The sequence below is a fragment of the Dreissena polymorpha genome, chromosome 12 (genome assembly GCF_020536995.1).
Source record: "Dreissena polymorpha isolate Duluth1 chromosome 12, UMN_Dpol_1.0, whole genome shotgun sequence".
Taxonomy (NCBI): domain Eukaryota; kingdom Metazoa; phylum Mollusca; class Bivalvia; order Myida; family Dreissenidae; genus Dreissena; species Dreissena polymorpha.
Window position 1 is genome coordinate 4,598,039 of NC_068366.1, and position 14,139 is coordinate 4,612,177.

The 14,139-nt window shown below is 37.8% G+C and overlaps 1 protein-coding gene across 2 annotated transcripts in view; it reads left to right on the forward strand.

Annotated features, from left to right (window-relative positions):
- Positions 1-14,139, forward strand: part of LOC127853839 (acetyl-CoA carboxylase-like) — a 113,062-nt gene that overhangs the window by 48,727 nt on the left and 50,196 nt on the right. For both annotated transcript variants that reach the window (XM_052388629.1, XM_052388630.1), the window contains 11 exons: positions 303-523; positions 1,971-2,059; positions 2,720-2,844; positions 4,291-4,518; positions 5,848-5,937; positions 7,313-7,431; positions 8,221-8,406; positions 9,091-9,205; positions 10,207-10,329; positions 10,970-11,026; positions 11,194-11,235. In XM_052388629.1, coding sequence (XP_052244589.1) covers positions 303-523; positions 1,971-2,059; positions 2,720-2,844; positions 4,291-4,518; positions 5,848-5,937; positions 7,313-7,431; positions 8,221-8,406; positions 9,091-9,205; positions 10,207-10,329; positions 10,970-11,026; positions 11,194-11,235 — 1,395 coding nt within the window. The remainder of the gene's footprint in view (positions 1-302; positions 524-1,970; positions 2,060-2,719; positions 2,845-4,290; positions 4,519-5,847; positions 5,938-7,312; positions 7,432-8,220; positions 8,407-9,090; positions 9,206-10,206; positions 10,330-10,969; positions 11,027-11,193; positions 11,236-14,139) is intronic.

The window sequence follows — 14,139 nt, forward strand, 5'->3', positions numbered from 1 at the left end:
TCAGAAATGCTGCATTTTTGGACTCTTTATATTCCCAACAAAGATGTACATTTCTTGTCTAAATAAATTGATTTTTTACAATTCTCTCATGTCATTTAGCAATAGCAATTTATAATTTGTTTTCAAATATTTTCTATACAGTAAACAATTTAATTTTATTTAATATTTGCCCTATTTGTTACAGTTTCATAATTATAACTATTAGTGGATTATTCGTAGGAGCTGATAGCTGTGACGTCAGGTCGTATCCCATCCAGAGTTGAGAAGGCTATCCGCAAGCTGATGTTGTCCTATGTTTGTAGGAGCTGATAGCTGTGACGTCAGGTCGTATCCCATCCAGAGTTGAGAAGGCTATCCGCAAGCTGATGTTGTCCTATGAGAACAACCTGACCTCTGTACTGTGTCAGTTCCCCAGTCAGCAGATCGCCAACGTGATCGACGGGCACGCAGCGACCTTGACACGTCGACCGGAGAGGGACGCATTCTTCATGAACACACAGGGCATAGTGGAACTTATACAGAGGTTTGTACCAGGCATTCTTTATGAACACACACGGACACAAGGCATTGTGGACCTTATACAGAGGTCTGTTGCCGTTATGATGAAAACACAGGTAATAGTGGAATTTATACAGAGGTATCAGAGCTCCAGATTAGCATCGTTTTATGATTATTACGATTTGTTTTTCTTAAGAAAATCAAAATCCATCGTATCAAATCGAATTGAGACAGACGGATCCGATTTATGACCGGCCGTTTGATCGTACGGAATTAAATGATAACAAGATTTCCGATATGGGATCCGTGAATTAGTTGATTGTATCCAATAATATTCGCATTTTCGTTTCCGCTCTTCTGTTTACAAAATTAAACACGGCGGCTGAAAAGTGTGGACGAGTTCAAAAAAAACTTCATTCTGCGACAGAACCAAGTTTACTAAGTTTCATTTTGTGGTGAAAACAAAGTCTAAAGTCTGTAGTTGACAGTCCATTATCTTATATAGTGTCAAAAGCGTTTGATGAGGTGGAATCGAAGATCTCCAAACTCAAACATAGCCGTATTACGCAAAAACAGATATCCGTATGCAAACATGACTTTCCCTTGTTAGATTAAAGGCTTGGATGCCGATATTCATTTAAAATTATCTTCTTGTATTTAACACAATGTGGCGTCTGTCTGGGCTCGTTCAAAGAGACACCATAGGCAAGCACAACAAAAGTGCAGAACATAGAGAAGCTGTAAATAAAACACTTTCTGGTACATGGTCCCATGTGGAAATCGATGATGATCATGATGATGATGATGGAAGTGTAGATGAAGATGACAAGAAATTGTTTGGCACTGTATTTTATGCAGCATTGTTATTATATATTTGTCATTGTAAGAAAAAAACTAATTGAAAATGATGAATTTTGGGAAAAAACTAATTGTGAAAAAAATCTTGTAGTGAAAACTAAATGACCCGAAACCTTATCTGGAGCTTTAAGGTATATATTAGTGAGGGATGCGTTCTTTATAAACACTCACCAGGCATAGTGGAACTATAACAGAGGTTTGTAACAGTGGATTACAAGGGAAAACCTCTAGTACTTAACAATTGCATTAATAAAGGGGAAACATTTGCACCTGGGGCTTTTCTATGCAGAGTGATAACAAACAAATATAAAATGAGCCTTGTTCTGGGTAAACTGGATCTAATGCTTGAAAATAAAACAAATGCTCCCAGATGCCTGTGCTGTCTGCAACTACTATTCAGGGAAGGCTCTCGGCGCCTTAACTGGTTTATGGTTGAGAAAAGACTTCATTTTAACAAAGAATTATATAAAGTGCAGACTGCACAGGCTAATTTTAGACAACAATTTACACACATACAGTAAGCCTGGTTTTCACAGAACGAGGCACACATATAAACAAATTCATGCATGCTAATTAAAAAATATAACATGTCATCATTCTCATAACTATTACAGGTACAGGAATGGTATTCGTGGCCACACAAAGACAATCATCCAGGATCTGCTGAGGCAATACCTGAGAGTGGAGCAGCAGTTTCAAAACGGTAAAAGGAGAGGCACAGACCATCTAGCTATCCGTGATCTTATGTGGGCCGGATTGCTCTTTCATATCCTCATCATCAATAGAGTAAAGTTCTGGAAAAATTGGGCTTAATACATGTGTGTAAAGTGCCATCCGAGATTAGTCCTGCAGTCTGCACATGCTAATCAGGGACAAGACTTTCCACTCTTATTGATTTTTTAAAATTTAGGAGGTCTCTTTCTAACAACAATCCAGTTTAGTCGGAAAGTATAGACCCCGATAAGGCTGTGTGGACTGCAGAGGCTAATTTGGGACAACACTTAACATACATCCATTATGCCCTGTTTTCTCAGAATGAGGCTCAGTATAATTGTCATTTTAGGTGATACCACCTACATATAATACACTTATGGTGTTGCTATTTTAGCACACTAATTCTGTTGCTTTGTTGCCACACTTATTATGTTTCTATGGTTACTAGAGAGTTGGGACAAGTATGTGGCCCATCTGATCATATAATTCAATAATTCTGATGCTATGTTACCACTCTTCCTGTGTTTCTATGGCTACTTATAGGGAGCTGGGACCCATCTGATCTTATAATGCACTAATTTTGTTGCTATGTAACCACACTTATTGTGTTGCTATGATACCACTTTAATGATGTTTCTATGGTTACAAGGGAGCTGGGACAAGTGTGTGACACACCTGATGGAGCGTAACAAGGAGGACATGGCAGCCGTCACAGGGATCATCTTCTCCAGCCAGGCAGTCCAGGAGAAAAACAAACTGGTCATCCAGCTCATTGTGAGTTGAGTCTCCATCAAATGAGCCACTTTTAGGCTGGAAGTGTTTCCCCTGATTAGTGTCGGTCATCCCAGATTAGCACTGGCTAATCTGGGAAGATAAAACATGTACAAATGCCTGGGAACGCAGGTCTTAATGCATGTGCTGAATGCATGTGTCATCCCAGATTAGCCTGTGTAGACTGCACAGGCTAATCAGGGATGTAGCTTTTCACCTACACTGGATTATTGTTTTGAAAAGACCTGCTTTTAAACAAAAAATTCCATGAAAGCAGAAAGTGTTTTCCCTGATTGGCTGGTTCAGACCACACATGATATTCTGGGATGCATAAGCATTAAGCACTGTTTTCTCATAGAGTGACTCGAATGAGAGTTTGGAATGGTGGAGATTTATTCCCCCAATACGTATTTTGCAGGGGGCATATAGCTATTGGCCCTTATGTCTGTTCGTCTGTATGTTTGTACAAATAATGGCTATAGTTTGAAGTCAGTCACTGAGTGAGTTTATTCCATACGCCTTTGCATATTAGATATGTTGCTGACAAGTTTTCTCACAAGGATTAGATAAGATGCTTTTCTGCCTATAATATGTATGGAAAATATCTGAATATGCATTCAATAAAATATGGATGAAATAAATAAAAATACACTTTGTAATAACAGTTATTTGTCTTGAACATGGTATGGATACATTCCTGTATGCTATATCCCTTTTGAGTAGTGGGTAATTTTCATTAAGATGTTACATCATAATTTTTTAAATTAAATTTTTTGTTGATAGTTTCAAACCGCCATCTTGAAAGTTAAGTCCTTCTTGAGTTGTGGATTCTGATTGGCTTTCCCAATGTCATTATTTTCATGCTGTTAATGCTCTGAAGGGGATACTTTCTATGGGTTTGAGGACCGCCATTTGTTAAAAAAGGTCAACAGTCTCTGTAACATTGAAAATGCTAATAATTTATGGATTGTGTGTTACATATAATCAATATAAAGGAGAAGTATTGTTTGATTTTGATAAGAACATATCAAGTTAAGATGAAATGCGATATTTACCTCTTTTTTTTACAATTTTTGGTCAAGAAAACAATGGTGACTGTGGAAAAACTGTTAACTGTAACAAACTGCATCATGTCGCTTCCTTGGTGCAAAAAGGCACTATGTGGGTTGAAATAAGAAGGCACATGATACCTGTTTGCACCAATGGGGTGAGGTGGAAATGTTCTATCAAGAGTGTTCACTCAATGTCTATACGTGCTACTAAAAAATAACCCAGGACTCAACAAAAACAAGCCATACATATTGTTTGAATCACCAAGAAGATAAATCTTACAGACGAGCTCACCAGTAATATCATAATACTGGAAAGTGTCCTACCTGATTAGCCTGTGTGGACTGCACAGGCTAATCTGGGACAACACTTAATCTTCATGCATTAAACCCCCTACAGGACCAGCTGTGCTGCAAGGAGATCAACCTGACAGACGAGCTCACCAGCATTCTCGGGGAGTTGACCACCCTGAACCGCGCGCAGAACGCCAAGGTGGCCCTGAAGGCACGCCAGGTGCTGATCCAGGCACACCAGCCGCCGTACGAGCTCCGGCACAACCAGATGGAGAACATCTTCCTGTCTGCTGTGGACATGTATGGGCACGACTTCTGTCCTGAGAGTCTCCAGGTATGTGATGGATGGAGTCAAGGTCATTTTAGTAAAAATAGCCTCCAGGTATGGAATAGTTTGGGTCAAGGTCACTGTTACTAAAAATAGCCTGCAGGAATGGGATGGGTGGGGTCAAGATCACTGTTAGTAATTAAGCATATGTCATAAACTATAAAAGGTATCAATTTGAAATGTTGTCAGTAAGGGAAGTGCTGTGCCATGGAATAAAAACTCTTGCCGCCATATATTCATACTTATCTTTCTTTGTAATCATGAGTTGGAATTGGTGGGAGTGTTGTGTCAAGAAAAAATCTTGCTTCTATAATATACCTTTGGTAGCATTCTTATTTAATTGTACTTCTACTAAAATAAGAAATATATGCTACCTCACATTTTCCTCTCTAAATGTGGATTTGGTATTGAGGTTATTTGGGCAAGACAGTGACAGTTCAAGTTGATTATCCCCACGCTTTTTGAAAAGCATGGGGATATTATGGTTATCTCCGGCATCTGTCTGTCCGTCCATCCTGGACACTATCTCCTCCTACACTATAAGCACTAGAACCTTGAAACTTACGCACATGGTAGCTATGAGCATATGTGCGACCCTGCACTGTTTGGAATTTTGATTTGACCCCTGGGTCAAAAGTTATGGGGGTGGGGCCGGGTCAGAGACTTTTACTCATTGTTTTAGGTTATTTTACTATAATTTCTACATTTCTACACCGATTGTCTTCAAATTGATACTGAACCTCTCTTATGACAATACGGTCAATCTCAACTATGCATGGCCCCATTACCAATCCTGGGGCGCCCCGCCCACATAGGCCACGCCAACCCAAAATTGCCTTTTACTATAATTTCTTCATTTCTACACAGATTCACTTCTAATTGATACTGAACCTCTCTTATGACAATACGGTCAATCTCAACTATGCAAGGTCCCATTACCAACCCTGGGGCGCCCCTGGGTCAAACATGCGGCGTAGGGATACGCGTCTGCCTCTGCCGCATCATTTCTAGTTCATATTGTTTTTAGTTCTTCATTTCTTAATTCCAAAATTGACACAGTTTTGGTTTGCAAGAATTTAGTATGATCCAATTTCATTTTAAATCATTGAGTACTGAGACGTTGCACATTTGATGAACATTTAATAGTTGATTGTTTGGAATACCTGAATTAGATGACCAATCCAGTCATGTATGTAGACTTTGCATGAATGTCCCACTTTTGCATTAGAGTGATATATATTCAACAATTGCAAAACATTTAAAAAACGACATGCATACTGAAAAGTCTTCTGGTTTCTTGTTCACAGAAGCTGTCTTCTGGTTTCTTGTTCACAGAAGCTGATTTTCGCAGAGTCTGCCATCTATGACGTTCTACAAGAGTTCTTCTTCCACAACAACGCCTTTGTCAGGGTGGCTGCACTAGAGGTTAGCATTCATCGGGGATATGGAAAATCAATATATGAGACAGGCTCTGGGAAAACAGGGCTTAATGCATGTGTGTAAAATTTTGTACCTGATTAGCATGTGCTGTTTCATTAAGAAGAAAATTTATTTTACGAAAAACTTCCTTTAAAGAATAAAGTGTCATCCCTGATTACCATGTGGGGACTGCACAGGCTAATCTGAGATTACATTTTATGCACATGCATCTGTTTCCAGACAGCAAAGTCTCTTTTGCTAGTATTTTTAACCAGGTTTTCCGAAGGAAAAAACTGGTTATTAGATTGGCGAATGCGGGCGGGCTGGCTGGCTGGCGGGCTGGCGGGCTGGCTGGCTGGCGGGCTGGCGGAATAAGCTTGTCCGGGCCATAACTATGTCGTTCATTGTCAGATTTTAAAATCATTTGGCACATTTGTTCACCATCATTGGACGGTGTGTCGCGCGAAATAATTACGTCGATATCTCCAAGGTCAAGGTCACACTTTGAGTTCAAAGGTCAAAAATGGCCATAAATGAGCTTGTCCGAGCCATAACTATGTCGTTCATCGTCAGATTTTAAAATCATTTGGCACATTTGTTCACCATCATTGGACGGTGTGTCGCGCGAAATAATTACGTCGATATCTCCAAGGTCAAGGTCACACTTTGAGTTCAAAGGTCAAAAATGGCCATAAATGAGCTTGTCCTGGCCATAACTATGTCATTCATTGTGAGATTTTAAAATCATTTGGCACATTTGTTCACCATCATGGGACGGTGTGTCCCACGAAAGAATCAGGTCAATATCTCCAATTTCAAGGTCGCCACGACTAAAAATAGATTTAAAAAAAAAAAAAAAAACTTACAAAGGGGGTTAATTTTTTTTGGTCATTTCAAAAGTTCAGTTTGAGTTTTCTCCCTTTATCAGATTTTTTTTTCACAATGAAAACCTGGTTTTGTGACAATTTTGTCCCTTGTTTATGTTATTTTACTTAAATGCTTACACTATTAATACTATTGGCATTGTTCCTTAAGAAAACTGCTAGATGGAGTATGATGTTTACAAATCAAGTTAGACTTGAGGGAAATTTGAAAACAAAATTAATTATATTTATTGAAGTGCATTTAAATTTACAATGGCAATAAGATGTATGGATATTTGTTGCTTTTGTTGTATAAATAAATTTTATTTTATAGATTTGTTTGTTACAAGTGGCGTAACAATAATGTACTGAAATCAACGAAACCTTTTTCATTCACCGTGTTTTTTCATGTGTCCTTTTGTTCGTCGGTCAAAACAGTTAATTTCTTTTATGGTCTCTGTTTAGAAATCTTTGGCCCTCTCACTATGCATTTCTTACAAATGTTTGTTTCTGCCCAGGTGTATATCCGGCGTGCCTACATCGCCTATGAGTTGAACTGCCTGGTTCACAGAGAGATATGTGGCGGTGTGTGTATTGTGGAGTTCAGATTCACCTTGCCCCGGTCTCACCCCAATAGGTATGACAGTTTATATCCTTAAATGGACATTCCCTTGAGCTTGTAATGAATGAAAACCTTATCTGTGTTTAAACATTTTATGACCTTGAACTTTGATTGATTTTGAAATTGTAATGACTTTGCGCTTGAATAAGATTGTTATACCTTTAGATACATGTCAATGGTTACATTTGAAGCCATTGTATTCCATATACTCATGGTTGTTATAATTTACTTGACCAACCATGTGTGTATGCATTTTTCTGCTCAAGAATCATATGGGGTATGCATTGATAAGTCGTAAGTACTGACCTACATAGTTAATCCTCATTGAAAAGTTTGACTTGTCTGACATATTATTACTGCAATACGCTTCCGACATTAGTGGGGTCCTGACATTTATTTATAAATGTGTGAGTGGCGGTCTGGAAGAACTGGGCTTAATGCAGCTGCTGAAAGTAGTGCCCAAGTTTAGCCTGTGCAGTTCATCAGGGTAATACTTTCAGCCTGTGCAGTCCAACAGGGTAATACTTTCAGCCTGTGCAGTCCAACAGGGTAATACTTTCAGCCTGTGCAGTCCAACAGGGTAATACTTTCAGCCTGTGCAGTACATCAGGGTAATACTTTCAGCTTTTTTGGATAAAAAAAAGAAGACATCTAAACAAAAATCCAGTTTAGGCGGAAAGTAGGGGTTATCATTCACAACTGTGACAAGCTATTTTATCTGGTGTCAAGATGATAGTACTGCGTATGGGGTATGGGTAGGGATAACCATTCACAACTGTGACAAGCTGCTATATCCGCTGTCAGGATGATGGTGCTGCGTATGGGCACACGTATCCCTAGCATCCCCAACCTGGACTCTACTGAGAGCAGCATACAGAGCCTGAAGGGAAGCCTGGACGACAGCAGCCACATAGACCAGCTGGATGAACCACCCATAGCCCAGAGGATGGGCATCATGGCCGCCTTCTCATCATTTGATGAGTTCAAGAGGTGGGCGCTTGTATTCATGGTTAACCCTTTCCAAAGCAGTAGCACATTGGAAATGGCTTGATGCAATCAGCATAAAACTAGAACAGCCAGCGAGTAACTAACAGTCTGTTCAGGTTTTCATGCTGTTTGCTGCTCATCAGTGCCATTTGGTTGAAAATGAAGCCTTAAAATTGAATATAGTAAGACAGGTCTTAAATTAAATTTGATTTTCAGAGCTACTACAAATGCATCAAAATGTCAAAGGGTTAATTTAGTGTGATGGTAATATTATTATTTAGTTTTATTGTTTAAGCAAGCAGTATCATGTATAAATTGTATTCAATGGTGACCATGTTTAAAGTTAAATGAAAATACATGTTAAGGATCATTAACACGATCAAGGGGTGTTATATTTACATGATCTTTGACACAATCATTGAGGGGTTTTGTTTCAGGAACTTTGAAATAATGGCGGAAGTGTTATGCTTTAGGAAATTTGAAAAAAGCATGGAGATGTTATGTTTTAGGAACTTTACAATAATGAAGGAAGTGTTATGTTTTAGGAACTGTGACACAATCATGGAGGTGTTATGTTTTCACAAACTTTAACACAATCAATGTGGTGATTGTAATGCAGAGAGATAATCCTATAAAATGTATCTTATGGTGAGCATGTTTGAAATTAAATGAATATCACTCTTTCAGGAACTTTGACACGATCATGGAGGTATTTGTAATGGAGAGCTTTCCCAGCTCTCCCGTAGATCTAACCTCAGATCTCACGTTTGAGCCAGGCAAGGAAGACACCATCTCTGTGCAGGTATACGCATATGTTATTTACATAATCCTTTCTCATTTACAATATCTAAATAAGTGCTTGATCTTATTAGCTCCAAGTTATGAATTCTCATATGAGCCTTGCTCTGAGGAAACGGGGCTTAGTTCACATAACCCTGTGCATTCACATAACCCTGTGCATTCACATAACCCTGTGCATTCACATAACCCTGTGCATTCACATAACCCTTTGCATTCACATAACCCTGTGCATTCACATAACCCTGTGCATTCACATAACCCTGTGCATTCACATAACCCTGTGCATTCACATAACCCTGTGCATTCACATAACCCTGTGCATTCACATAACCCTGTGCATTCACATAACCCTTTGCATTCACATAACCCTGTGCATTCACATAACCCTGTGCATTCACATAACCCTGTGCATTCACATAACCCTGTGCATTCACATAACCCTGTGCATTCACATAACCCTGTGCATTCCACACAGGCTAATCATTGACAAAACTTTCCGCTTTCATTGTATTTTTGATGTAAGATAATTCCCTTAGCGAAGATTCAGTTTAGGCTCAAAGTGTTGTCCCTGATAAGCCTGTACAGATTTCACAGGCTAATCTACGACAACACTTTTTATGCCCCTGGTAGGTTAGCATTTAGCAGTTGAACTGTCCGTCAGTCCTTCTGTCTGTCTGTCTGTCTGTCAGTTTGTGTGTCCATCCGAAAAATTTAACATTGGCCATAAATTTTGCAATATTTAAGATAGCAACTTGATCTTTGGCATGCATGTGTATTATATGGAGCTGCACATTTTGAGTGGTGAAAGGTCAAGGTCATCCTTTAAGTTCAGAGGTCAAAAAAACAAATTCAAAGCGGCGCAGTAGGGGGCATTGTGTTTCTGACAAACACATCTCTTGTTGCATATGCATTTAGCCTCATTTTCCAAGAACACAGCTTATATGTTATGCATTCTTCTTTGTAACAATTTATTCAGAGTCCCATAAGTTTTATTGTATTCAGAGTGTGGCAGAGTCCGCGGTGGAGAATGAGCCAATCCACATCATCAACGTGGCCATCCAGACCACACCCACCATGGACGATGAGACACTGGCAGCACAGTTCCAGGAGTTCTGTATTGAGAAGGTACGTCATAGACATCCATTTAACCCTTCACCACTCAGATATGCATTTTTACCCGTTTTTTTAGTCCCTTAGAAAATCTCATCAAATTAAAGACCTTTCTTAATAGATTTAAGTTTTAGAGGCTTCATTTTCAACCCTAATTAATAAAGATACTGATGATACAGCAAATATCATAAAACATGAACAGACTGCCAGTTATCGGGATAAAAGTTTTTGGCAACAGTATATTAATTAATTTTATCATCATAAAGCAAAAATGGGCCTTATTGGTAGATCCAGACAATCCTGGATATTAAGTGCAGTCTGGTCAGGAGCTACCATGTCAGCCAATGACACCATGATGGCTAGAGCGACTATAGCAGACAGGGTAGCTACCATGTCAGCCAATGACACCATGATGGCGAGGGCGACTATAGCAGACATGGTAGCTCAAGACCACACTGCACTTAATGTGCATGCTGCTCTGAAAATACATTGGTGGCACATTGCATAAGACCTATTTTTGCATGACATGAGTCTTTGTTTTATGGATCGTATTTGGCCAACACGCTATCAAGTCATGTGACCAGTCATTTCTATTTTTTGATATTTAGAGTATATGTGACTATTTTAATTTAAATTAAGTAATTAATTCTTTCAGAACTATACTATGGCAGAGCGTGGCATACGAAGAATTACGTTTGTTGTTCTTAGAAAGGTAAACATGGGCATTTTCATTAGACGTTGCTGTAAATTCTATGAATATTCCAAGAGAATTGTTTTAGATATGATTATGTTTTTTATTACTTTACTTAATACTGTGGGTTTCTAATATTGTACATATATCATGATTATATATATTTTTTTTAATTTATTCTTTTTCAGAAACTGTTACCCAAATATTTCACGTTCAGAGCAAAGTTTGAGGTTAGTTCTTTTATATTTTACATAGTGAGTTGAATAGAATGGAATAACATAGTTTGATGTTGTTATAGGCTTTTTGATATTTAATTTTGAAGGGTATGATTTTTGTGAGCTTTAAGCAGTCTTTGAAAAAATATGTTATATTCCCTATGAAAACAACATATTTAATATTGATACCAGTTTTAGCCAAGAATGGTTATTCTATCTTGTTAAAATTAATTTGATTATTTATTACTTTTGCAGAAATTAACTGAGGTAATAGTTGAATTTTAGTGGGTTAAGAAGATGAATGCTTGTATTATGCTTCAGATGTTTTAAATATGTTTGGACCCTGTAAGGAAGGATTAAGTTTGGGGCCAAGAAAAACATATGAACAGATTTTTTTTGCTAACATTTGAGTATAATTCAGCACATAAATTGGCATGATCTATTTGTTTTTTTAAACCTTCATTTGAATATTGTCTTTTAATATCTATAATCAAATAGTCATCAATCAATAAACATTTTACCAATGTTTTGTATTATTTTATTAACAATTAATTAATATAATATGTGTTGCATTTTTGTTCTGTTGTTCCAAAACATCTGGCCAGTTTCACAAAATGAAAAAAGCAACATTTTCTTGCTGTAGTTCAAGTTGTACCTGCTAGTACCTCACACCCATGTTATCCGCGTATTTGAGGATTATGTCTTGCAACTTACAACACAGATTTTAAAACCTGTAGAACACTCAGTTGAATCTTTATTCATCCCCAAAAAGTAGCTTTACTTGCCCATTATAAAACCCTACCACAGGCCTAACACAACCATTTAATCAGAAGATGTGTATCCACTATAACTGACATTTGTTTCACTGTCAAGGTTAACACCAGCACCCGATTGTATAAACAGTTAAACCGGCGGTTAACCACATACCCGCAATTAAAAGTCGGTAACATGTTGGTTACTGGTCGGTAAGCGTTTGTATAAAATTTGGTTAGTTATATCGATCGGTTAAAACCCAATTAAAACATACCCTGCTTCCCTAGGTGGGTAAGTACAAGTAACCGAGAGGTAACTTACACAAAATGGCCGCGGCGCGCAACATTATAAAAGCTAACCATCAACGACCTTCACAATTTCGACGAGTAAACAACAAATTGCAGCGACTGACACTTTATTTGACTTAATTGACAGGGCAATACGATCTCCGACTTCGGACGACGAATTTAAGGACGCACAAACGTGTTTCTTATATTCTGTTATGGGTATGCTGTGTGTGATCCGATGCATCAATGGCGCCCATGTTAAAATCATTTCTCCGAGAACAGGGAACAACAATAGTACAAGCAAAAAACAAAACACGTTCGAACTAGTATCTTACCTTTTATAATCCTTTAAAATCCATAAATAATCCTTTTAATTCAATAATTGACGAGTTTGCATCTAGGGTCTTTGATAATTATTTTAGCATAGTTAAATAAAGACCCTTATGCCATCATATCATTATATTCAAATGAGAACTCAATAAACTTTCTTCTTCGTCACACGCTACGTCATGTACTCTATGTACATTACTGCTGTTAAAATGAACCGGAGCAGTTTATCAAATGTGCTGTGTTCTGAGAAAAATGGGCTATTATTTGTGTCGTGTTCTGTGAAAAATGGGCATAATGCATGTGCTTAAAGTGTCGTCCCATATTAGCCTGTGCAGTTCGCACAGGCTAATCAGTGACGACACTTTCCGCTTTTATAAATTTTTTGTTAAAATGAAGTCCCTTCTTAGCAAAAATCAATTTTTGGCGGAAAGTGTCGTCCCTGATTAGCCTGTGCTAACTTAACAAGCTAATCTGGGACGACACTTTACGCACATGCATTATGCCCAGTTTTCTCAGAACACGACACAAATAATAGCCGTTGGTGAACTCGGTTGCATTTGCAGATTTCTGCATACAAAGATATATTTAAACTTGAACAATGTTTTATTTGTCTATGGTAAATTCCCTTATTGTACGAGAAAGTAAGTAAGTTTATTGTAAACATAAGCCAAATTAGAAGAATAGTTTAGCTTGTTACGACGACCATGTATAATTTTTATGTTACATCTAGAACAACTAGAAGAATAGACGTTTTTGTAAGCACTCTCTTGCAGTTTGGAAGCACCAGGGATTCCGCTAAATGATGCAAATCCCGACATCATTATCAATTTTGATGAACGCATAGTTAAAATTTACACTTTATTTTATTGTGAATTCATTTGTAAATGAATTTGATAAAAAAATACATGTCGCTGTTTATAAGCGTGACACTTCGCGCGAAAATTACGTCATTAGAAAATGCATTGTGGGAATGTTTTGGTTAAAGTTACCAGTGGTTAAATTCCACTATGCGCGGTTAGGTTTCTTTGCGGTATATCGTGTTTATACAATCGAGTTACCTTGAAGGTTACTATACCTGAATATCTGCAAACTTACCAAGGTTTAAATGTTACCGAGCGGTAACTTTAACCAGCGTTTATACAATCGGGTGCAGTTGTTTTCACTTATGCCTTTCTCTAACAGCTCATACACATTTTAAAATTTTTGTCACCTTTCTACATTACAAAACATGCCAAAGTTTGTCCAACCATATTGTTGCGTCCTGGAGCAAGTAACATGTATTAATACTTAACATCAAAAGATAAAAATGAAGACAAAATGTGGTTGACTGAAGCCATGCTCATAAAGTTTGGACTTTAATTTAGCCAAGTCCTGAAAGCTAGGACTAAATAGCTATGATGTGATAGTTTAAATGGCCAATCTTAGAAAGCTAGAATGTAATAGTTTTAATGTCCAATCTTTCAAAGCTAGGATGTAATAGTTTTAATGTACAATCTTTCAAACTATGATATACATGTAATAGTTTAAATGTCCAATCTTTCAAAGCTAC